This window comes from Pelodiscus sinensis, chromosome 15, assembly GCF_052426305.1.
Source record: "Pelodiscus sinensis isolate ZL-2025 chromosome 15, ASM5242630v1, whole genome shotgun sequence".
NCBI classification, from domain to species: Eukaryota; Metazoa; Chordata; order Testudines; family Trionychidae; genus Pelodiscus; species Pelodiscus sinensis.
The window spans coordinates 19,659,240-19,682,566 of NC_143066.1; the positions used below are offsets into that span (position 1 = coordinate 19,659,240).

Below are 23,327 nucleotides of genomic sequence, written 5' to 3' on the forward strand. Positions count from 1 at the left end.
TAGAAAACCAACACTTATACAATTAATGTGTTTAGAATAAAAAACAGGACTATGTAGCACTTTAAAGACTAACAAGATGGTTTATTAGCTGATGAGCTTTCGTGGGCCAGACCCACTTCCTCAGATCAAATAGTGGAAGAAAGTTGGCACAACCATATATACACCATAGGATACAATCAAAAAAATGAACACATGTGAAAAGGACAAATCAAATTTCAGAGCAGAAGAGGGATGGGGGGAGAGGTAAATATCTGTGAGCTAATGATATTAGAGGTGTAATTGGAGAAGCTATCTTTGTAATGGGTAAGATAATTAATGTCTTTGTTTAGACGGAGGTGTAAAGTGTCGAATTTAAGCATGAATGGCAGTTCAGAGGACTCCCTTTCAAGTCTGGTGTGAAAAGGTCTTTGAAACAGGATGCAGGTAATCAAGTCGTTGAGACAATGCCCTTTCTGGTTGAAATGGCAAGAAACTGTTTTTTCTTTGTGATCCTGTCTAACATCTGTTTTGTGGGCATTGATTCTTTGGCGAAGTGTCTGAGATGTTTGTCCAATGTACATAGTAGATGAACACTTTCGGCACATGATAGCATAAATTATATTTCTGGATGAGCAGGAATGTGTGTTCTTGATCTTATAACTCAATTGGTTAGGTCCAATAATGGCATCAGCAGAGTGAATATGTGGACAAAGCTGGCAACAGGATTTGTTGCAAGGATTCCAGGGTTGTGTTTAAAATGTTTCACACTTCAAAACTTCACAGAACTCGTGCCAAATTATTTATTAAAATAACTAATTTTTTAAAAATCTATCCTATCACACAACTGAAACACTGACTTGAGAATGTTCAAAATTCATGTCCACCCAATCTGTCACACAGCATAAACTCTGCTAAGGATTTCAGAAACACAAGTGTTTTCTCCACTCTCCAACATGTTATTTTTCTGCAGTCCATGTAAAAATAACCAGTGTGCATGTAATTCTTAGTTCTCATCCATTTGCTCTTGCACTAGTCATTTTCTCAGTGATTTGTTGCAAAATTACAGGCAGCTTTGTTTACAATATATTCACATCGTCGGTATTTTGAGAAGCAGCTATATCAATTTCAATGGAAAAGGGGATATTCACAACCTGACACAATTAGGAATCAAGTCCTTTTATTTTATATGCTGTGCACAATTTCACAATTTAGCTATTCATACTGTGCCAGATTCTGCAAGATACAGAGAGGGTCCTCAACTCCTGTTAACGTAAACTGAAGATTCTTAATACAGCTCAAGAAAGCGCTCAGCATCTTTCAGAGTTCAAAGAAGTCAGAAGTAAGCTGCCAACAACTGATGAAGTGCCTCCTCCTGATATCATTAACTGTGAATTTCAGATGCAACCCCCTCTTTTTCCTCAACCAGACTTACAGCTCAGGGGAAATACCTGAACTCATTGCTCCCAAAATGACGGATCTCTGCCTGTGTTCTGTAGCTCTTTTGCATCCAAACATGAACAAGTATGCTGTTGTTTACTGTTATCTACACATTTATCTCTGCTAGGGATGTTAAATATTGTTTACTTTAGTAATCGCACAGCAGCAAAAATTTTTAGCTGTTAAACACTTACTAAAATTCTCACCCCCAGGGACAGTGCCAGCACCCAGTACGTTCCTGGCTCCACTGACAGGGAGCCCCCTTCAACCTCACATTGCTGTCTCTGTATTAGAGGCAGCAGCATGGGGTGGCAGGCAGAGCCAATCTGCAAAGGGAGCCAATTTATGAGTATTCCATATTATAGTATGACACATCAGACATACAGGGATGCCACGGAACAGCAAGTTTGTCTGTCATGGTTTCCAGTCTGGAAAGTGTTAAAGCTGACAGGTGTTCAATAATCAGTGGGACTACGCACACTTGCCATCTTGAAAGCTACTGGACACTTAAAATGAAATATATTAATGATTTCAATGAAAATGTTTACAGTAAAAGAACTCATAGCAGGAAATGTTGGAATGCTAAAAGTAAAATAATTATTTAGAACTAGAATTTTGGAATGTTTATCAAATTGTAGAAGTGTGCCTGAGAACACTAATAAAAATATTTTAAAAGTGGCAACAAAAAAAAAAGTTGTACAGTGATTACAGGGCTATTCGATAACATCTCTAAACAATTAACCAATAAGCCTGCTTTTATTGTTCAATCCAAATGACTACACGCATGCACACACCCGAACGTGGAGGGTGAGGGGTCAGATGGGAGCCAGTACATGCTCCCGTCTTGAAAACAATTTTCAAGTTGGCTTCCACCTGCTGCCTCACACTGCTGCCTCTGACAGAAGCAGCAGCGCAGAGCAGCAGAAGCTTGTGTCCACAGGGAGCCCCATGGACAGAAGTTGCTCCGGCATCCCAACTGCTCTCCTCCGAGCTTCACTGCTGCCTCTGATATAGAGGCAGCAGCATGGGGAGTGGGGAGGCAGATGGCTCCATGGAGCCAGCGCTCATGGGGAGCCAGCTTTTAAGCCAGCTTCCCTGAGCACTGGCTCCCACGTCTCCCACTCCCCCACCTCCACCCTCAGTTGCTTCTGCTGCCTCCGTGGGAGCCAGTACTCACAGGGAGCTGGCTTGAAAGCTTGTTTCCCCCATATACTGCCCCTCGCCTGCCCCCGTCATCCTCCATGCTGCTGCAGAGGCAATAAAGATGGGGGGGTTGCATGTAGCCATTTGGATTAACCAATAAACCCAAGATTATCGGTTAATCGTTTAATAGTTTTTAAGATTAATTATCAAAATAAATTCTGTGATACATAAAGTTAGCATTCAAAGGTTCTACACAGAATAGTCATTGAGTCAGAATGCAAAATGCATGCTGAAAATGCGGTTAGAAAACACAACATGAACTGTCTTGTGAAGTTTACACAATATATTCCAAAACATATACAATTATATTTTATGGCTAAAAAGGTTATTTTTTCCATTTATTTAAAATTCAGATTCTAGTAGATGGCTGGCTAAAGCTCATTTGGGAAATCTGGGACTTCATTTAAATAATACATAGCTATTACAATCACTAATAATGAAACACATGTGGAACTGATAGTATGCCAAATCAGATAACACACAGTTAGAATATGAAGTTCTATGTTTGTCAAGAATGATAACAGTGAAGTTGTATAAAAATGATGGTATACCAAAACATGGTTTCAACACAGGACAGAACTACAGCAATTTATTGAAATTAGATAGTAGAAAATACCTACCAATCTGGGAGTAACAACCAACAGCATGGACAGGAAACAGAATATCTGAATTATCATTCAGGATCTGCAGAGGAGTCCAAGTGCGTATCTGTGAATTGCATGTGATATCTTCATGTGGCCTAAATAGAAATATACGATAAGCACTGATCTGTATTTTATATATTTCTTTGAAATATAATATATAATTATTAATTATGTATCGTACTATTAGATCTTCAGAATAGAAGCTGCAAAGGATTTATGCTAGCAATGAATTGTATCATTACCCATACTCCCACTCCCATCTGTCCGCTGGTCCTTTTGATCAGATGTATGAAGGAATGTTTCAAACATAAAATAGATTCACAGCAGAGTTGGCTGGTCCACTGCTGGACTACTACTAACCGGACTTCACTTAAAAATATCAAGCAATTAGAAGCTTGAGTCTGAAAAGCTCAGCTGAAAATCTTGGAAGAAAACTCATGGCACATGTCACAATTGTTTTCTTCTAGTCCTTGCCAAAAATCACAAATGAAAAACACCCGATTTTACATGTTGACTATGTGAATTATTTAGGTAACTTCTAGTTTGCTTCTAAAAATAGCCAAAAGTTTAGGGATCTTATATGTTAGGCAAATTAGTTTCTTTGTTCCTATTAAGCACTTAAATCATAGCAGAACTGCACACAGAGCTTAGATTTGGCTTTAAGTCAGAGGTAAACGTAAGTGCATGCACCCTGGTGTGCAGCTCTGGCAAAAGCTGGTTGAGCTGTGGCAAATATCAGCAGAAAGCTATTTAAAGAGTTGGCAGGGACCCAGATTGCAATAGAACAGTACATATAAGAAATTTTAAGTTACTTTCACTAGTGCTCTAAGTACTCACATTTCAGAAACTTCTGTTTCATCTTCCATTCCTTTGTTTCCCAGTATCTTTCTATATTTTTCATCCTCATGTTCATCTATATCTTCATCATCAATACTCTTCACATCAAGCTTCTGGTAACTATACTCTCCATTCAAAAACATAGAATCACTTTTCCACAAATGATTATACTGATTCCCATTTAAATGTTGTTCAAGAGAACTTTCAAAGGAAGGGAACATAAAAGCTGAAGATTTGTCTGAGTTCTCTTCTGAGCTTTCTCCTGCAACTGCTGTCCTTAATGTGTCTCCAAAGTTTTGCTCATCTTCCTCCTCATCAAATGAGATGATGTTTGTCACCCTTTTCTTCTTCTTCCGATCTTTTCTACATTTTAAATCTACTGGCAACAAAAGAAAAACAGCTAAAACAAATGGAGAGAACTAATTCATATTTTCCTTAAAGAGTTAAAAATATATGATGATGGGAGAGGGAAAACAAAACATACACAAAAAGATTTTTTCAGGATTAAGGCTGCCAGAGCAAGTTTACTCACTGTTAAAATGACATACCGTATTTTCCGGCGTATAGGGCGACTGGGTGTATAAGACGACCCCCTATCTTTTTAATTAAAAGATAGGGTTTCATCTTATACCCCAGCGCCCCTCCGCCTCCTTTGCTCCCGGTGTCCCTGGTCTGCTGGAGATGGTCCCCAGCAGACCAGAGGCACCGGGAGCAAAGCCGCCAGGAGCGCCTGGGCTGCCCCCCCCCCCCCCCGCCGGAGCCCCTCCGCGGCTTTGAAAGCCTCGGGGGAAGCCGGCGGCGGGGCATCCCAGGCGCGCCTGGGCTGCGCCCCCGCCGGAGCCCCTCCGCGGCTTTGAAAGCCTCGGGGGAAGCCGGCGGGGGGGCATCCCAGGCGCGCATGGGATGCCCCCCCGCCGGAGCCCCTCCGCGCCGCCGCCGGAGCCCCTTTCAAAGCCGCGGAGGGGCTCCGGCGGGGGCGCAGCCCAGGCGCGCCTGGGATGCCCCGCCGCCGGCTTCCCCCGAGGCTTTCAAAGCCGCGGAGGGGCTCCGGCGGGGGCGCAGCCCAGGCGCGCCTGGGATGCCCCGCCGCCGGCTTCCCCCGAGGCTTTCAAAGCCGCGGAGGGGCTCCGGCGGGGGGGCAGCCCATGCGCGCCTGGGATGCCCCCCCGCCGGCTTCCCCCGAGGCTTTCAAAGCCGCGGAGGGGCTCCGGCGGGGGCGCAGCCCAGGCGCGCCTGGGATGCCCCCCCGCCGGCTTCCCCCGAGGCTTTCAAAGCCGCGGAGGGGCTCCGGCGGGGGCGCAGCCCAGGCGCGCCTGGGATGCCCCGCCGCCGGCTTCCCCCGAGGCTTTCAAAGCCGCAGAGGGGCTCCGGCGGGGGGGCAGCCCATGCACGCCTGGGATGCCCCCCCGCCGGCTTCCCCCGAGGCTTTCAAAGCCGCGGAGGGGCTCCGGCGGGGGCGCAGCCCAGGCGCGCCTGGGATGCCCCGCCGCCGGCTTCCCCCGAGGCTTTCAAAGCCGCGGAGGGGCTCCGGCGGGGGCGCAGCCCAGGCGCGCCTGGGATGCCCCGCCGCCGGCTTCCCCCGAGGCTTTCAAAGCCGCGGAGGGGCTCCGGCGGGGGGGCAGCCCATGCGCGCCTGGGATGCCCCCCCGCCGGCTTCCCCCGAGGCTTTCAAAGCCGCGGAGGGGCTCCGGCGGGGGCGCAGCCCAGGCGCGCCTGGGATGCCCCGCCGCCGGCTTCCCCCGAGGCTTTCAAAGCCGTGGAGGGGCTCCGGCGGCGGGGCATCCGGTGTACAAGACGACCCCCGATTTTTGGGGGATGTTTTTTAACATCAGAGGTCGTCTTGTACGCCGGAATATACGGTATTTGAAATAAAAAGATAGCAATGTTATTCAATATTCCCCTCCCCAATCAATCAATCCACTAATAGTTTTGATAGCTGCTTAGGGAACCTTGAAGGAAAATTCCAGAAACTTAAATAATTGCTATGGAATACTCTTTTTAAGAGTATTATTACAAATAGAAAAGGGTTAAAATGACAAAGAATGACAGATAAAATTAGTATGAATTTTGAAATAATAAAAGTTATCCTTAGTATGGAAGCAACACTATCCTCTTATTTCAATTTAGATGAAAATCTACAAAAAATATTAATAACTGATTTTAAAAATACATTTTGAAATAAACAAAAGCGTATTTTAAACACCAAAAAAAGTAAATAATTTCGGCTCTGCTCTCCTGCTGCCACTGCAAACATTTACACATTTTCATAGTTCTAGCGGAAATTCACAGGGCAAATACCTGCAATGAATCCTCTTCTACAATCACCTAAAGCAAGTTTACTTTTATGCATGAAAGCTTTAGCCCAAATAAATTTTTTAGTCTTTAAGTAGCCACAGGACTCCTTGTTATTTCTGAAGTCTACTCAAGCATCTCAAACCTCAACTTTTTAATTGAAGAGTTCAAGACTGACAAAATGGTGCTTTATGTCTACAACTTTCAGTTCTAGAAATGTAGATGAGAACTTACTCCTTTGATACTTGCATAGCAGACTACATATAAGTGAATGTTGCATTTTACTGCATTATTTTAAACCTATGGTAGACTCAAGTCTTCAGAGATGCTGTGCATAGCTGTCCAAAACAATCACCTACCATGTTTGTGCCAGCAGAAACATGGCAATACCCATTTGAATGCTCTAACCCAGTAGTAGGCAACCTGTGGCCCATATACTCCCCTCTCCCCCTGCCCGTGCCATGCGAAATTAGCATCTGCTGAATATGATATAATGATTTAGAATTGTGATATATTTCAAGTGAAAATCATAAACTGTCTTCAAGAAATGATACATTTTCAGCTCCCAATGATACAAATAGCACAATGTATCTCATTAAACAGAAGAGATTTTCATTTCCCTTCTCACCAATATTTCCAAAGCACATTTTTTTAAAAAAGAACCTACTGGTTTTAAGTTTAAATTGTAACAAACCGCATAGTTCAGTTATATGTAATGAACATTTTTAATGATTTAAAGACATTTATTCTTGATATTATTTTAGAATCATGCTTAATTAAAACAAATATGACAATGTATATACTTTTTATTATGTTAGTATCCCCAAAATGCTTACCAGCACTAACATTCTTTGACAGAACTGGAAGTGGGTCAGTATCTTGATCTGGTTTGATTAAAATGGAAACAGCAGAGGATGCTGTTATTTCTCTTAGAAGGCTGCTAACGCCTTGGGTGGATTCCTTCAACAGCGAGGTTACGTTTTGTGTGGATTCTTTTAAAAGATCAGAGACGGTAGGAGTGCACTTGCTCTGTCCATTTAAATCCTTGTTGTCAATATTAATTGCAAAAAGAATGGAGTTCAGACCTTTAGATACAGCAAAGAGAAAAACCATAGAGCAACATAACTGAGCACACATATGCAATGATGTTTCATACACAAATTAACAGAACATTGAAGCGGCAATCAGGAAGTGTAAAGATAAATCCAAAATGAAGTATAGATTTTAACACCGCTTCCTTCTAAAAACAACTAGTAGACCTTTGGCACTATAGAAACTAACACATTTATTAGGTCATGAGCTTCCTTGGGTAAAACCCATTTCATCAGATTAACTGGAGTTGAAATTACAGAAACTAGGCTATATATAACAGCAAAAGAAGTTACCTGTCAATTGCAGGACCAGTGTTAATGAAGCTAATTGAGCAGGTTGGATGTCTCTCATTCATAACATGTGATGTGGAAATGCGAATATCAAAGAGAGGGAAATTGTCTCTAGTGTGTTAACCAGTTAAGATCTTTATTCAAGCCTAAGTTGATTGTTGAGAGTGCTGCTAGCACAAAGGAGTCCTAGGCCATGACTATGGCTTTTGTGCACTAATGTTATAAAAATAAATAAAAAGGAACATTACATAGAGAAAGGATGATCCAGTGGCATTAACTTAGACTTGCTGGACCCAGATTCAGTTCCCTATAATATATGGTGCAATTCAAGAAACAGCATGCAGTCAAGTAAAGCTATTGCATTGTACACAAACTGCTGCTCTAAAGTTAAGTCCTGCTGTAAAATAAGGTCAGCGTTATTATGAATATCATCTAATTTTTTTTGTTAACATACTGATACAGCAATATAAACCACAGTTTTGAAAGATAAAGCTCCCACACAGAGTATTCCTGCCAGACTTGCAAAAGCTCAGTACTTTCTCTATAATTTAAACTGGTGCCAATAGCCAATGTTATGGATGTCCCTTTACTGAGTACATAAAATACACCAGGATTTGCTTCACCAAGAGCACCCAACTCATTGTTTTATATAGTGCATTGCAATTACTACAGAAATAAATACATCCTCAAAATGAAATCTCTCTCAAAACAGTATAATTCAGAGTTTGCCTTAATATAGGGCTACTCAACATGCAGCCCACGGTGGATTTGTTTGCAGCCCGCAGTACGGTTTAAGTTTCCGCGAGGCTCAACACACAACCCACAGGTGGGAACCAAAACAAAAAAGTAGTCAATTTAATGGTCTTCTGTTGATATGCGTTTTAGTAGTTAAATTCCTAGACTGTCATTTCTCATTAAAAGTGCTGTCATATGGGTGGAAATCAGGTAAATATTGCATTTTATTAATATTAGCGGAACTAACTTAAATGGGGTCTGTGTGTTGTGTAGTCTTGCCTTAATCTTTGTTTTCATGCCCATCAGTCTGAAAAAAGCATATATATTTACATGTATATGCAAACACACTTAAGTTGTGGCCTTCGGCATGTGCTGTGAGTATTATTGTGGCCCCCAGGGCTCCCAAGTTGATTATCCCTGTCTTAATATGTCCAGACTTACCAGCTGCCATTGTAGGAATCATGCTAGAACGTTCTTCATCCATCATAAAAGACCAATCTTCATAGAAGACACTACAGATTGAAAGGTAAACATAAAGCTACACTGTTGCATACACTGTTTTTGAAACTATGAAACATTACACCTATCAGCAGCAGAGAGGCTCATATATGTGGCTGATCAATTTACAAAGTGCAGTGGCCCTTTAAAGAACCTGACATGCATTAGATGGGAGGAATAGAAATATAAACGCTAGACAATCCTAAATTAAAAGTAATGAAGCCAATCCAAATGAGAGTTGTATGACAGAGAATCATAAAATACTAAAACTGGAAAGCACCTTGAGGGGTCATCAAGACCAGTTCGCTGCCCTCATAGCAGGACCAAGCACCATTCCCTGACAGATGCTCTTAAATATCTCCAGTGATAGAGATTCCACAACCTCTCTAGGCAATTTATTCCAGTGTTTAACCACCCTGGGTATGTCTACACTACCACCCTAGTTCGAACTAGGGTGGTAATGTAGGCAACTGGAGTTGCAAATGAAGCCCGGGATTTGAATTGGAACGAGGAGTAACGGTAGTTCGGAATAGGAAGCCTAATCCGAACTACCTAGTCCGTGCCACGTGTAGCCGCGGGGCACAGAGTCCGAACTAGCGGACATTTAAAAATGGTGGCGCCCAGCAAGATGCAAATGAAGCCCGGGAAATTCAAATCCTGGGCTTCATTTGCAACTCCAGTTGCCTACATTACCACCCTAGTTCGAACTAGGGTGGTAGTGTAGACATACCCCCTGACAGGAAGTTTTTTCTAATGTCCAACCTAAACCTCCCTTCCTGCGGTTTAAGCCCATTGCTTCTTGTCCTATCCTCAGAGGCCAAGGAGAACAATTTTTCCTCACTCCTTCTTTTAACACTCCTTCTTTTAGATACTTGAAAATTGCTATGATGTCCCCTCTCAGTCTTCTCTTTTCTAAACTAAGCAACCAAGTACTTTCAGTCTTCCCGCATAAGTCATATTTTCTAGAGCTTTAATCATTTTTGTTGATCTTCTCTGGACCTTCTCCAATTTCTCCACTTCTTTCTTGAAATGTGGTGCCCAGAACTGGACACAATACTCCAACTGAAGTCTAATCAGCATGGAGCAGAAGAATGATTTCTCATATCTTGCTCACAACACTCTTGTTAATGCACCCCAGAATTATGTTTGCTTTTTTTGCAGCAGTCACACTGTTGACTCATGTTTAACTTGTCATCCACTAGGACTCCTAAATGCTTTCCAGCAGTACTCCTTGCTAGATAGTCACTTTCCATTCTGTATGTGTGAAACTGATTGTCCCTTCCTATGTGGAGTACTTTGCATTTATCCTTATCAAATTTCATCCTATTTACCTCAGACCATGTCTCCAGTTTGTCTAGATCATTTTGAATTATGACCCGATCCTTCAAAGCACATGCAACCACTCCAGCTTGGTATCATCTGCAAACTTAATAAGTGTACTCTCTATGCCAATATCTAAATTGTTGATGAAGATACTGAACAGAACCGGTCTCAAAAATGACCCCATGCGGAATCCCACTTGCTTTGCCCTTCCAGCAGGACTGTGAACAGTTAATAACTACTCTCTGAGGGTATGTCTATACTACAGTATTTTTTCGGAAAAACGGCTCTTTTTCTGAAAATAATTCACTTACGTCTGCATTGCAATCACGTTCTTTAAAAAAAAAAAGAAAGAAAGAACAGAGGGGTTTTTCCGACATTGTAAACCTCTTTCTACGAGGAAGAAACCTCAGTGTGGTGGTTATCTTTCGAAAAAGCAGACTGCTTTTTCAATGCACTTTTGCTGTGTAGATGCTCTCTTTTGGAAGAAGTTTTTCAGAAGATCTCTTCCGGAAAAGCTTCTTCCGAAAGAAGCCTGCAGTCTAGACATAACCATTCTCAGGCTATCCAGCCAATTCTGCACCCACCTTATAGTAGCCCCATCTAGGCTGTATTTCCATAGGTTACTTATAAGAAGGACATGCAAAACCGTATCAAATGCTTCACTAAAGTCTAGGTCAGTGGTCACCAACCAGTAAATCAGGATCTACCAGTAGATCTTGGAGCCTCTGACAGGTGATCCTGACTGGTTTGGCCAGGAAGCTATCAAGTGCTGGCTCTTCAGTTGCTCCTCCACCTACTATCATGCTGGCTCTTCAGTTGCTCCTCCACCTACTATCATGCTGCTCCTGCCCTCTGTCTTGGGGCTGCCCCTTGGGAGCCTCCTGCTTGCTGTGCAGGTTGTGCAGGTTGTGGGAGGCTGCTGATGTCAGGGTGTCCCTTCTCCCCCCACTCCTGTACCCCATCTCCACACAGAAAGAAGGGGATGGAGGGAGCTTGGCAATGCAAATTTCTGTCATTCTCACAAACACACACTGCCTTTCACTCAGCTCCCAATCCAACACATGTGTGTGGTTGTTACTTCTTGTACTTCTTGCCAGCTTTCAGGACTGGTGCAGGGCCACAGCAGGAGTAAGCCTGCCCTAACTCCATCTCTGGGGCAGCTGTCCAGCCACTCCCAGGGTGGGATCAAGTTCACCAACCTATGCTTGAGAGGCTGAGTCCACTAGAGACCCCACTCCACCTCCCTACTTATGCTGCTTCAGCCTGTGTTGATTAGCCAGCTGCTCCCAGTGTGAGAGGAACTTGACCCCTTCACCCTGTGCTCCCCAGGCAAATGCTCTATCCTCTAGTCCACTCCAAAACTCCCTCTGCTGTCTGTAGGCCCCTTATACTGCCTTCCAGCTCCATCCCTGGGGCACTCTGTGTTGGCTGTCCAGCTGCTCCCAGGGAAGGGGAGACACAAGCCCTCAACCCTGCAATCCCCAGGCAAATTCTGTATCCCTTAGTCTACTCAAAGACCAACACACCACCTCCCTGCCTTCAGGGGGACCCTTATCCTATGTTGGCCCTCTGGTCACTCCCAGGGTGGGACTTCAGCTGCCTAGTGGGGATGGGACTTGAACCCACCATCCTATGCTTCCCAGACAAATGCCCTGTCCCCTAAGCCACCTCCCTACCTTTAGAGGGTCCCTTATCCTGCTTTCTCCAATGTGGGAGCTAGGTCTGCCCCCAGGGCAGAGGGTGTTAGCTGCCAGGCTACCTGAGCGGATGGAGAGAAGTAGGATTGAACCCACCACCATGTGCTCCAGAGGCTGATGCCCTATCCTCAAGTTCACTGGAGATCCCACTTCACTGCCCTGCCTTGCCTTCAGCAGGTCCTTTATCTTGCTTCAGCCTGTGTTGGCTATCTAGCTGCTCCCAGGGTGGGTGGGACTTGAACCCACCACTTTGTGCTCCCCAGGCAAATGCCCTATCCCTTACGGCACTCTAGAACCCATGCCACCCCCATCTCCCTACCTTCAGCAGGGTCCCTTATCCTGCTCTCAGAAAGCAGGAGCCAGCTCCATCCCTGGAGCAGCCTATGTTGGCTATCTGGCTGCTCCCTAGGTGGGCAAAGGGAGGGAGGAGGACTCAAGCCCCCATACTGTGCTCCCCAAGCAAATGCCGTATCCCCTAGTCCAGGGGTTCTCAAACTTTGTGATACCGTGACCCCCCCCTTTAAGTTGCTTGTGACCCACCTGGGGGGTCAGGACCCACAGTTTGAGAAACACGGATCTCGTCCACTTAAGAACGTTGGTGAAAGTGAATGAGCTTCGGGGAGGAAGGAGGATGGAGTGCGCAGGGTGAGGCCTCAGAGGAGTGGAGCAAGGGTGGGGCCTCAAAAAGTGGGGGAAGGAAGCCGGGCAAGGTTATTTGGGTTTGAGGTAGATCTTACATTGCACTTAAATAGAAAAAGTGATCTTGTGGTTAGAAAGATTGAAGACCACTGGTCTAGGTATACTCCGGCCACTGCTTCCCCCTAATCACAAGACTTGTAATCCTATCAAATATATCTATCAGATTGGCTTGACATGATTTGTTCTTTACAAACCCATGCTGGCTGTTACCTATCTTATCTTCCAGGGGTTTGTAGATGAATTCCTTAATTATTCCATTATCTTCCCTGACACAGACGTTAAGATGACTGGTCTGTAGTTTCCTGGATTGCCCTGATTTCCCTTTTTATAAATAGGCACTACATTTCCCCTATATTTGCTAGATTGAATACTGGAAGTTAAATGAAACAGTCTACCTTCAATCTCTGCATTTTCTAATAAGATGCAAGTCATTGAGATCAGGAATCTCTCAAGTGTAAGACGCCATTTACAGTAATACTAGCAATTATATCTGGATAAACTGCTATATTAACAATCATAGCACTTACCTGTGCATACACATGTATTTGAGAAATCCAACATTTCACCCACAGCTATCAAGCCATTTGAGTAAGTTAAAAAGGACAGATATAAACAAATAAAACAGAGCAAGATGTTTAACTGAAAGGTTGAGCAATGAATCATCAGGCACAACCAAATTATTTAGGCTCTTGCTCAACCAAGATGTAAAGGCACTAAAGAATCAAGGGGAGATTGATGTGACTTCTGTAAGTAATAGGCATGAGACTGGTAAGTAAACACGTTGGGTTGAACCCTTTCCTTAGCAAGTACCATACTCTAGCATTAGGCATTACTTGCATGGTTAAATAAAGTAGCAAAAAATTGATTGTGTCAAAAAATGGAGACTGGGTTGTCTATTAATTGTGTTGTTTATTTTGATTTTGACTCTTCAAGTCAAGGATCCCTTATAACATATTTCAGTGGTGCACAACCCGTGGGTCGCGACCCTGTTGGGAGTCGCAGCTGTCTTCCTGGGGGGGGAGGTCGCAGCACTTTGATCTGAGCCAGTCAGTATTTTCTTTTCCTGGCTTAGCACCCGATGCACATGTGGTGGGGGTGGGAGGAGTGGCAAGGGAGCAGATCAGCACTTTAAATTAAAGAGGCTGCAACAAAATGTTCCCAGCGGGTTTTTTTGGTTTTGGTTTTTGCTCAACAAAAATTTTCCAGGCTCCAGGGATCACAAATGAAAAAAGGTTGAGCACCACTGATGTATTTATACAGTACACAGGAGAACTGTGCCTAATCCTGACTGGCACAGTTAGGCTCATTAGGGCTCTTGCTCACTCTCTCCCTCCCCACTCTCTCTCTCAATCCTACCTCATGTAGAACATAAAGCCTTAACTGTTGCCTTCCAACTTCAGCCATTTCCTGCTGTAATCTTAACTTCTCCCCATGACATTCTGATAGCTTTCAGTTCTGCTTCCACATTTGTTATCCTGAGTAACTCATCATCTCTTTCCTTAGTCTTCTCTTCACCAAGCTACAAAGTCCCAACCTAATTAATCTCTCCTCATATGGAAGCTGTTGCATAATGTAAATCATGTTTGTTGCCCTTTTCTGTACCTTTACCCAATTCCAATGCATCTTTTTCAAGATGAGGCAACCATGTCTGCACCCAGTATTCAAGATTTGGGGCCAATGCAAATCTATATAGAGGCAATGTGATATCATCTATCCTTTGCCTAGTGATTCACAACATTCTGTTAGCTTTTTGACTGGCACTGTACATTGAGTAGATGTTTTCAGAGAACTATCCACGACGATTCCAAGACCCCTTTTTTGAGTGGCACCAGCTCATATAGATCCCATCATATTATACATATAGTTTGGATTAGGTTTTCCATTGTGCATTATTTCATATCCTCTGTGTTAACCACTGCAATTTTTAGAACGCTTTGGAACAGAGACTATAAAATAAATTATATAGTAAATATTTGGCTATGAAAAATTTAAAACAGCAGTTAAAAATGTGATGCTAAGTGGCTTAATTAAAATAAAATGGACTACTTCATCTACTACTAGTTTCAGACATTTTTAATTATCAGCGCTTAGTCTACAATTGCATGCATTCCTCCATTATTAGAACATGAAATACAGTTACCTAAGTCGATTTTTATCTGCAAGCAACATATGGACATATCTTTCCAGAGAATGTTCATTTAATGCACAGCGTAGCCAGGCACGGCCTCTGCCAATATCTGTAGTAATAGTCCTCAGAGAGTAGAAGCGTTGTAGTTCATGTTTATTCAGAACTTCTCTCACATAGTACCAAAAGACGGGCTCTGCAAGATATATTAAGATACAAATATACATTTAATTCATCTGTCTGAACTATTTTCCTCGGTCCCTACCATAAAATTACTAAATACAATACCATTTCTATCATTGTTATTCTTTCTTATACAGTTTTATGACTGTTTTTTGAAATATTGGTGTTAGAACTATATAATTACAATTTCCTCCTTAAACACACGCAATCAACTGTCTCCTGTCTACAAGACATGCTATTTTACTAAAAAAACACAATTACCTGCTTATGACCTTAAACACAGATTAATCGTTGCTCGGCTTGCTGTAAAACTTCAGTTGAGTAGATTGTTTACTTCTACAGAATTTCTCTGAAGTCATTCACTATAGCTGTGATAAGAATTATTCCCGCAGGATTCCACCTTCACTACTAAATCTTGTATTTAAAAGGTCATTCAATATACCATTTAATTTTTACAGCAGTGCCAAAATTTGATTTGGGATGAATACTACTATCATTTTTAAAAACAAAATTACACTCCAGAATTGATAAATTTGTTACTAGTTTAAGATAACTTATGTTTATTCACAACAAATTCTACTTACTATTAAAAACCTTTCATCAAATTACTGTATTATCATTACCTACCATTCTACTTTACATAGGCCCTTATGCTATACTCAACACTAAGACATCTGTCTATTTTTCTGTATGGCATTAACTAATATGGATTTACACTTGTTTGGCATTTCTTCTCATTCTATCTCTAGGGATCAAATGGGGTTGGTTTTTGGGAGGGAAGGGGCAATAGGGAAGAGTTTGGTCTGTTTTTTAAAATATGCATGTTGCCATGTGTTTATGATAAAGAAGGCAAGATGAAGCAAATGTGCATTGTACTTGATGTGGAAGGTGGTGAATGTAACATGGCATTCCCATATGCTTTTTGAAAATATGCTTACGATCAGGGCTCGCCGAGCCATGGTAAGCCCCACTCGCCAGCCATGCTGAGCCCCGCTCGCCAGCCGCACTGTCTGGCGTTCTGCGCATGCACAGATCGTTCTGCACATGCGCAGATCGCCAGAACCCAGCTCTTCCGGGTTGTAATCTACTTGCCACAGGCAAGCTGGCTCATTTAAGATATCACTGGAAAGGTTATGATATACTGAATATGATTATCCCATTCATATGCATATACTGAAGTTAAGAATACTGATCTGTGTGTTTGTATTTCATATTTGCTGCTTTAGGACACTCCCACTGCTGACATTTCAAGTGCTACAATGGGAAAGCCAGACAGATCTAATGTTCCATCAGCTAGTATAATGGACTGGCATAATCTTGGCCATCCTATCCAGTGGACATTCCATAATGCTCAAGGAGCTGAAGGTATCTGAGCCTCTAGCTATCCTAGAATACTCAAGGAGCTGATAGAGGAGGTATCTGAGCCTCTAGCTATCATCTTTGGAAAATCATGGGAGACAGGAGAGATTCCAAAAGACTGGAAAAGGGCAAATATAGTGCCCATTTATAAAAAGGGAAATAAGAACAACCCAGGAAACTACAGACCAGTTAGTTTAACTTCTGTGCCAGGGAAGATAATGGAGCAAGTAATTAAGGAAATCATCTGTAAACACTTGGAAGGTGACAAGGTGATAGGGAACAGCCAGCATGGATTTGTAAAGAATAAAATCATGTCAAACCAATCTGATAGCTTTTTTTCGACTTTAGTAAGGCATTTGATACGGTCTCGCATGATATTCTTATCAATAAGCTAGGCAAATACAACTTGCATGGGAATACTATAAGGTGGGTGCATAACTGGCTGGATAACCATACTCAGAGTAGTTATTAATGGTTCACAATCCTGCTGGAAAGGTACAACAAGTGGGGTTCCGCAGGGGTCTGTTTTGGGACCAGCTCTGTTCAATATCTTCATCAACGATTTAGATATTGGCATAGAAAGTATGCTTATTAAGTTAGCAGATGATACCAAGCTGGGAGGGGTTGCAAATGCTCTGGAGGATAGGATCATAATTCAAAATGATCTGGACAAATTGGAGAAATGGTCTGAGGTAAACAGGATGAAGTTTAATAAAGACAAATGTAAAGTGCTCCACTTAGGAAGGAACAATCAGTTTCACACATACAGAATGGGAAGCGACTGTCTAGGAAGGAGTACGGCAGAAAGGGATTTAGGGGTTATAGTGGACCACAAGCTGAATACGAGTCAGCAGTGTGATGCTGTTGCAAAAAAAGCAAACATGATTCTGGGATTCGTTAACAGGTGGGTTGTGAGCAAGACACGAGAAGTCATTCTTCCGCTCTACTCTGAGCTGGTTAGGCCTCAGTTGGAATATTGTGTCCAGTTCTGGGCACCACATTTCAAGAAAGACGTGGAGAAATTGGAGAGGATCCAGAGAAGAGTTACAAGAATGATTAAGACATGATAGCCATTTTCAGGTATCTAAAAGGGTGTCATAAGGAGGAGGGAGAAAACTTGTTCATCTTGGCCTCTGAGGATAAAACAAGAAGCAATGAGCTTAAACTGCAGCAAGGGAGGTTTAGGTTGGACATTTGGAAAAAGTTCCTAACTGTCAGGGTAGTTAAACACTGAAATAAATTGCCCAGGGAGGTTGTGGAATCCCCATCTCTGAAGATATTTAAGAGTAGGTTAAATAAATGTCTATCAGGGATGGTCTAGTCAGTATTTGGTCCTGCTATGGGGGCAGGGGACTCGACTTGATGACCTCTCAAGGTCCCTTCCAGTCCTAATATTCTATTGATATGATTCTATGCTGAGACAGAGTATTGAAAAAATATAGGGAAAAAATTAAAGTGTGAACAGGGAAATTGACAGTTCCACCAAATGAGATGAAAACATGTACAAGATAGAAAACCTCATGTTTCAGAGCCATGACAACTGCTTACACCTAGAATTATTAATTATTAGGCATATTTATCAAAAATTTCCACGGTGGGAGGGAGGTTATATTGGACAAGATAGACCACAGATCCAGTATGATCCATTTTCCCATGTTCTCTTATGCACTGATCCTACATATGGACTAAATTTAACAAGTAAAATGGAGTAACTCACATGTTCAAAATTAAATATATGTTTACCATTGATTAGGGATTTATGCAATAGATTAACATGTCTAACAGGTCCTTAGTATATGTGTGGAAGCTATATTGCTATTTCAGTAGCTCTGGTCTGTCTTACATTTATTTGGATCTCTCCATTTCAAACAGTTAATCTGGCATATCTAACAAAAGAAAAGATTCCTTAAAATAAAATACATAAGTAGAAAAACTACCATGATTTATTTCTTTTATGAAGAGAGTCTCTTATAATTATTTATGAAAACATGCATTCATTTGTTTTTCAGTAAGATGGACAAACTAAAGGAGGAAGTAAAAATGCTATTAGAATAAAAAAAACCAAGTAGATTTCCTCGTCTCCTCAAAGCTAACACCCCAACTGCTGTCAATGAACAGATTGCCAAGAGACAATCAAGTGGTTCAGAAAAGGAATTTGGGGTATCAATAGTTAATATTCAAAATTTATCTAACAAATACTATATTACATAGTATGAACATAACGATTTAAGAAGGGATTTTCAAAAACATTAAGTCTGATGATTAATGGAGCAGGCACAAAGAGCTTTTGAAAAATCCCACCGAGGTTTATAATACTATTTCCCAGTCTGACAATAGCATACAAAATAATAATCAGGAACATGATTTACTCTGTATTCAATGTAGTCTATGTAATCTGAGGGAAAACACCCAAATAGTAACCCACTTTACACAAAATGTACACAAACTTCATATTTGGTTTTGATCCATTTGTTTATAGGTTCAACAACTAAGCTCCCATGTAGTTTACTTTACTCAGATGGTTATAATGCTGTCCTGAATTGGTTTACTGGTCAAGGATAAACTAATTGTAAAGACTAGTTTCAGAAAGGAAAAATCTATGGTTTTTACAATGGAAAGATGAGGGGAAAAGCCAAAAGTACAGAACTGAGAAACTGTAACTATACTATGTTTAAATAAATGTCTGCCTTGTATTTGGTTGCGACGCGTTTTTTAAAAATTGTATAGCATTTTTCATGTTAAATGGAATTATAAATTATTTTGACATTGCCTTTTCTGTGATATCAGGATGGATTTTTTAGTTTCTTATTTATTCACAACTAAGCAGGTGCAAAACTTTGTTGTTTCTAATTGGCAGTTTGATTGGGTATGAATTCTTTAATCCCCCTTTGATATCAATTAGTTATTCTTCTCTATAAACATATACAGAAAATAATAGTTAAAACAGAAGATGTCTGCATTATGAATCATAAGACTCTATAGGGTCGGTAAACACTATACAGACAGTCCCCGAGTTACACGGATCCGACTTATGTCGGATCCGCAGTTACGAACGGGGTTTGCTGCCCATCTCCCTGGTCTGCTGGAGACCAGCAAACCAGGGAGACGGGAAGCAAAGCCTCAGAGGACGCCGGCAGCAGGACAGCCGTGGAGCGTCTGGGCTGTCCGCTGCCCGCATGCTCCGCGGCTTTGCTCCATGTCTCCCCAGACCAGGAAGACGGGGAGCAAAGCCGGGGAGCACGCGGGCAGCAGACAGCCCAGACGCGCCGCGGCTGTCCCGCTGCCGGCGTCCTCTGAGGCTTTGCTCCCCGTCTCCCTGGTCTGCTGGCAGACCAGCAGACCAGGGAGACGCGGAGCAAAGCCGCGGAGGACCCGGGCGGCGGGACCACGGTGCGTCTCGGTCCCCCGTCCGCGTCTCCCTGGTCTGCTGGGGGCGGGGGGGCACAGCTAGTACGCCCCTCCCCCCCCCCCCAGCAGTCCAAGCTTTTCTCCGGACGCCTGTGGTAGAGCAGCTGGGGCGCTGCCGATTGGTCCCGCAGCGCCGCTCTGGGCGCTACTGGACCAACCCGGCAGCACCCCAGCTGCTCTGCCCCAGGCGTCCTGATTCAGCCGCTGCTGGTCAGTTTCAGCAGCGGCTGAATCAGGATGCCTGGGGCAGAGCAGCTGGAGTGCTGGTGGATTGGTCCAGTAGCGCTGAGGAGCGGCGCTACTGGAGCAACCCAGCAGCACCCCAGCTGCTCTGCCCCAGGCGTCCCCAAGTCAGCCGCTGCTGAAACTGACCAGCGCTGACTACAGGAAGCCGAGGGCTTCCTGGAATCAGCCGCTGATCAGTTTCAGCAGCAGCTGACTTGGGGATGCCTGGGGTTCTTAAGTTGAATCTGTATGTAAGTCGGAACTGGCGTCCAGATTCAGCCTGTTGAAACTGATCAGAGGCTGATTCCAGGAAGCCCAGGGCTGAGCAACTCTGCCTCGGGCTTCCTGTAGTCAGCGCTGGTCAGTTTCAGCAGCGGCTGAATCTGGACGCCAGTTCCGACTTACATACAGATTCAACTTAAGAACAAACCTACAGTCCCTATCTTGTACGTAACCCAGGGACTGCCTATAATACAATGAGATGACATGCTGTAAAGAAGCAAAAATGTTTAATTTAAGAACATACAAATGGTACTCTTGGGGGGGACTCCTACAATGAAAATTAAAAATTCTGCACATGATATTTTGAAGTTCTGCAAAATTCCACATATTTTGCCTAAACAACTATTGGCAATTTATTTCAAAGTATCTGTCAGCAACTATGTCTGTAACAATAAAAAAAAAAAAGAATCATCCCCCCAGGAGTAGAGAGTTAAATAAACCCTATGACAACCCAGTTTCTGTTTCTCTGTCCCTGCCTACAAGATTAGAGCTAGGGGGTCACGCAGGGAACAGACAAACCTGGACCTGGCCCCAGCTGGGGGACATGCACCCCTTCCCAGGTTCTGTCATTGTAGCTGCAGCAAATGACAGGCATTTCTCACCTGGCCTCAAGCTGCTGCAGTGAGAGGGCTAAGGAAGTCCTCTCTCCCCAGGGCAGCCTGCATACTGAACCCCTCATCCTCAGCCCCACCTCAGAGCAATGATTTAAATGAAGAAAAACAACAATTATTCGAGTTAAGGACCCAAGCAACAACAAGTACTGTAAATCTTCTAGTCCCTTTTAATATATTAAAATTGTTATATCTTGGATGAGAAAGGGAAGACAAACAGCTCACTAGAGACCACGCAAAGGAGACATCATGAACCTAAACTGTTTGAACACTCAGTGTGGAGAAATTGGAGGGAGAGGAGAGGAGAGGAAATGCAGCCCACAGAAAAGCAAATATTCACTATGAAAAGTAATACTGTGACCACAAAAATTTTAAAAAAGTAAAAGTAAAAAAAAAAAAAAAACACCCCAATGCAAAGAGCAAGTGTAAGTTTTTTCAAAAATTCCTATAGAAGCTTAATATCTCATACCTACAGCAATAAAATTTGAAAATAAAAAGAATAAAATTGGGTTTATAAGGGAATAATAGCATTACAAAAGTAACATGACAATTATATGTTTAGCAATAAGTTGCCCAGGTATACATCGGTTCCACACTAACATCATTGATGCTTGTAGGAATTGATGTGTTATAGAAGTCCTACTATTCCCTGCTCTTATGGCACGCAAAAAAAATAAAAATAAAAAAAAAAAGACAATTTGCACAAATGGAAGTCAGACATGCGAAAAAATTCCCCACTTTATGTCATTTCGCTATACATCCACATTTTTTGATGTATAGCGGGGACACCTTGTATCAATTTTTATCAAATAGAAATGTGTAAGAAAGTTCTTTTCATAGAATTGTATGGACTGAGGACTCCTGAAAGTAGTATAGGAGATTTTGGACTAAAAGCACTATAAAAATGAAAAAACTGTGAAATTTTTTTCAGAGAATTGATACTGCTATTTTCAATCACTTTAAGAAAATAAATTCTAGCATGTACCAAACTAGTATTAACAGCATCTTGGATTTTTTTAAATAATTTTTAGATATTAAAATATGTACACCTTTCAAGTTGAATATGTACAACATGCAACATAAGAGTGAATTAACAAGCATTAGAAAATTGTAATGAAACTTCAGTGAAGTACACTAAAGCAGCTTAGAGTTTGATTTGTTTTCTTACACCCAAAAAGGAGAGGTTATATCAACTGCTTACATCTGACAAAGGTAATGTTTTGACATTTTTCAACAGATCCGTTGGAACAGTGCACTACCTGTTTCTGTTTTGTTGGAGAAACCTGCTGCCTGTTTGATTGCTGCTGCTGTTAATGCTAATCCTCGGGTCCTCTTCAAACCGTGCTGTAGTACAGCTTCAAATTGAGCACATAGGCAAGTAACTCTGCAACAGAATAAAAGATTAATTAAAGACAACAGGAAACTAATACAACACAATCAATTATTGTTTAGATTCAGTAGATTCAGACATCTAGGAATAAAGACAGAATGTACAGGTACGCAGAGTTTCCTTATATGTCATGGTAAGTCCTTTACTCATGCTAATCTCTTAATATTTGAAAGCTCTATACATGTATTGATATCCACTAGGATACAATAACTATAATGAGTCATAGGAAACTGCTTGTTAAAAAAAAGTTATCAGTCAATTTAAAATTGATCCTTACATGTTAGAGTGCTTTTTATATCCCATTTATTTCACCTCCTGTGTACAAAATTCAGTTTACATTTTACACCGATACAGTTCAAAATGTATAATTATTTCATTATTTTTTGGAATATGCTGAGAATGTACAAGAACAATGTACAAATTCTAAATAGAGATATAAGAGAGTATTTGATTAGTTGACTAACTAATAAGCCGAGACTTATCGGTTAATAAATTAGTCAGTTAGCCAACTGTATGAGAGGCAGCAAGTTGGACGGGGAGGAGGAGACAGGAACCGGTACTGGGGGAGTTGGCTTAAAAGCAGCAGCACAGGGGAGTGGGGAGGAGAGGCTGCCACAGCCCCACAAACAGGGGATCCTCTAGCCGGGCAGGCAGCCCGGTTCAGTTGACTCATGCTGGGTCCAGGACCTTCTAACTGCTTCAGCTTTGCAGTTTAAATGTAGTAAGAGACAGGCTGCAGCTCCTACTGCATTTAAACTGCAGAGCCATAATGGGGGTAGCTCCTAGACCCCGGTGGAAGCTGGTACTGAACGCTTCTTCCCTTATTGACTAATCATGTAGTCAATAAAAATTCTATCGACTATAACATTAGCAAATTACCCACCTCATAACATCCTTAATTCTAAGCCGTTTTACCTGATAGTGCTATTTTTTATGTTTTTAAAATGTACTGTAATATACATTACTTGCAAAGTTTATTTCCATTTTTTCCATCTGTGCAATTGGAACAGTGTCAAGC

General features: G+C 42.2%; 1 protein-coding gene across 6 annotated transcripts in view; it reads right to left on the minus strand.

Moving 5' to 3' along the window:
- SNX29 (sorting nexin 29) overlaps positions 1-23,327 on the minus strand; it is a 472,527-nt gene that overhangs the window by 428,334 nt on the left and 20,866 nt on the right. For 5 of the 6 annotated variants that reach the window (XM_089782297.1, XM_014577716.4, XM_075899351.2 and 2 more), the window contains 6 exons: positions 22,179-22,303; positions 14,867-15,047; positions 8,951-9,021; positions 7,229-7,477; positions 4,101-4,479; positions 3,240-3,358 (listed from right to left, as the gene is read on the minus strand). In XM_089782297.1, coding sequence (XP_089638423.1) covers positions 3,240-3,358; positions 4,101-4,479; positions 7,229-7,477; positions 8,951-9,021; positions 14,867-15,047; positions 22,179-22,303 — 1,124 coding nt within the window. The remainder of the gene's footprint in view (positions 1-3,239; positions 3,359-4,100; positions 4,480-7,228; positions 7,478-8,950; positions 9,022-14,866; positions 15,048-22,178; positions 22,304-23,327) is intronic. The other variant, XM_014577718.4, reaches the window with a different exon arrangement.